This window comes from Arachis ipaensis, chromosome B06 (assembly GCF_000816755.2).
Source record: "Arachis ipaensis cultivar K30076 chromosome B06, Araip1.1, whole genome shotgun sequence".
NCBI lineage: Eukaryota > Viridiplantae > Streptophyta > Magnoliopsida > Fabales > Fabaceae > Arachis > Arachis ipaensis.
In genome coordinates this window covers 196,641-198,916 of record NC_029790.2, presented here as the reverse complement: position 1 = coordinate 198,916, position 2,276 = coordinate 196,641, and the positions used below count along the sequence as shown (strand labels likewise).

The 2,276-nt window shown below is 36.2% G+C and overlaps 1 protein-coding gene across 1 annotated transcript; it reads left to right on the top strand.

The window, feature by feature from the left end:
* LOC107645334 (uncharacterized protein At1g76070) lies at positions 1 to 1,487 on the top strand. Its single transcript, XM_016349341.2, has one exon. It carries the CDS (start codon positions 266 to 268, stop codon positions 1,130 to 1,132), a length of 867 nt encoding a protein of 288 aa, XP_016204827.1. The 5' UTR covers positions 1 to 265; the 3' UTR covers positions 1,133 to 1,487.

Sequence of the window (2,276 nt, the reverse complement as noted above, 5' to 3'; positions counted from 1 at the left end):
ATTGTAGGAAGCAGAGAGATTTGATTTGACCATCCCCATGGGCATCCCTAGTGTGTATGTCTCACACCTTTGTTGACAAAGTCATGATATGGAATTGAAGCAGCGGCCTCTCTCCAACAACATATATTTATTTATCATTTTATTTCCATAAATAAAATAATTTGGCCCCATATGAGAACATAAAGAGGAGAGTCTCATCATCCCGAAAAAGCTAGAAGAAGAAGAAGAAGTTGAATTCATAGATCTGATCTATCAGTAGATAGGCATGGAGAATAATAATAACAACAAACAGAACTCATCCTCTAAGCTAAGGAGCAAGATCTTGAAGATACTACCAAAAGCGGCGGCAGCAGTTCACGTGACATTCCAGAACCCTCCATTCAGCCCCGGCAGAGATCATCACAATCACAATCACAACACAGGTTCCTCATCAGGAAGCAGCAAGCTCAAACCATCACCATTCTCTGGGCCCATAATGATTCCAGATGAAGCCAGAAGAAAGCCTAAGCATGGTGGCATCGATACACAAGAACCCACCTCACCCAAAGTCTCCTGCATAGGACAGATCAAGAACAAGAAGAAACGGATCATCAACAAACATAACAGTAACAGTAACACCGACACCACGACCAAGAAGGAGGGTTCAAATAGGTTCCAGAGGATGTTCTTCCACACTGGCAAACCAAAAACAGGGCTCAAAAACTCTTCTGCTATTCCTGCTCCTTCTTCAAAGTCTTCTTACTTGCTTGCTCAAGAGAATAATAATGCACTACCGATTGGTCACATGCGCCGCTTTGCCAGTAGCCGCGAAACGTTCTCTAATTTTGATTGGAAGGCTCAGATTGCGCCTGAGGACATCAATAACAGGGATTGCTACTCTGAGGATGACAGACCCGCCGCCGGGAGTGACGTCGAAGATGAACACGATGAAGAAGAAGAGGTCGTTATCCCTTTCTCAGCACCTATTGGTGGCAGAGGTGGCTGCAATGGCGATTTTGGTGGCAGAGGTGTTGATCATGAGACTCTGGATAATTTGAATTTGCAGCCACGGAAAGAGATTAATCTGTGGAAGAGAAGAACCATGGCACCACCTAGGCCTCTTCAGCTCAAGCCAGTGCTCACGGCCAAGTGATTATTATTTTTCTTCTTCCCCCTTTCATTTCGGTTAAAGTTTGTAGATTTGTTCTTTTCTTCTTTATTTTTCCTGTTTCTTCTTATTCTTAATTTCTTATTATGATTAGTATTATTATTATTATTTACACTTTGTTGGATCATGTATTGATTCCAAACAACTGCAAGTAATAGATTTAGGTACAAACTAAATAAACGAATATTATTGTCCTTGTTCATGGCGGCTTCATGAGTCGCTAAGAGGCATGCACACGGCACTCCTACCACTCAGCCAATATAATACCTACATACTTTTCAGAACATTGAATAAACAAACAATGCAAATTTGCATGACCATACCGGAATATTGTGATTCTTGATATCTTTTCTCTCTCCTTTTTTTTTTCCCTCAATAACGTCACTAGTTTAATTAAGGATAAAACAATTTGAGTTTCTCCTCGTTCGGATTAATTAAGAATATCCTTGGGACCGCTCCTCGCTTGCTTAAAAGGAAGTGCTTAATTAGTTCATGGATCCAAGATGCCTTCAAAAGTCATCGATCAAAGGAAGATATTATATTAACTACAGTCTACAGATTACGTATGTATCACTTTCACCTCATCAATTTATCTAATAAACCGCTGATGTATATATTATACTGTAGTAGTATTTAAAATGCATAATTATTTAGCAAATTAAGTCAACATTTCAGACTATTGGAAACAAATAATATAATAGTATGCATATTTTTTTTTTCCTGTCAGGGTATATAGATTGCACTTTAATAGAAGGAATTGAATCTTGCACATGTACATGTTTAAACCATTTAAAAGACGCACACATAGAAAGATAATTTAATTTAGGGTTATGCTAGATGTACATCAAAATTAGCAATCAAAATCAGTCATCAATATAAAATATACATGTTAGAATATAAATTCACATTAAAAATAAATTAAACTACACATGTATTTATATACAAATTGATTTATTTTAATGACTGATTTTAGTGCACAAATAGCATTTCTCTTTAATTTATTTGTGAACTTTTCTACATAACCAACATCCAACCAACCAACTTGTTATCAATTAATAATTCTAATTCTTTAAATTGTTACTAATTAGTAATTATTTAAATTTTATTTTTTAAAAATATAAAATTAATA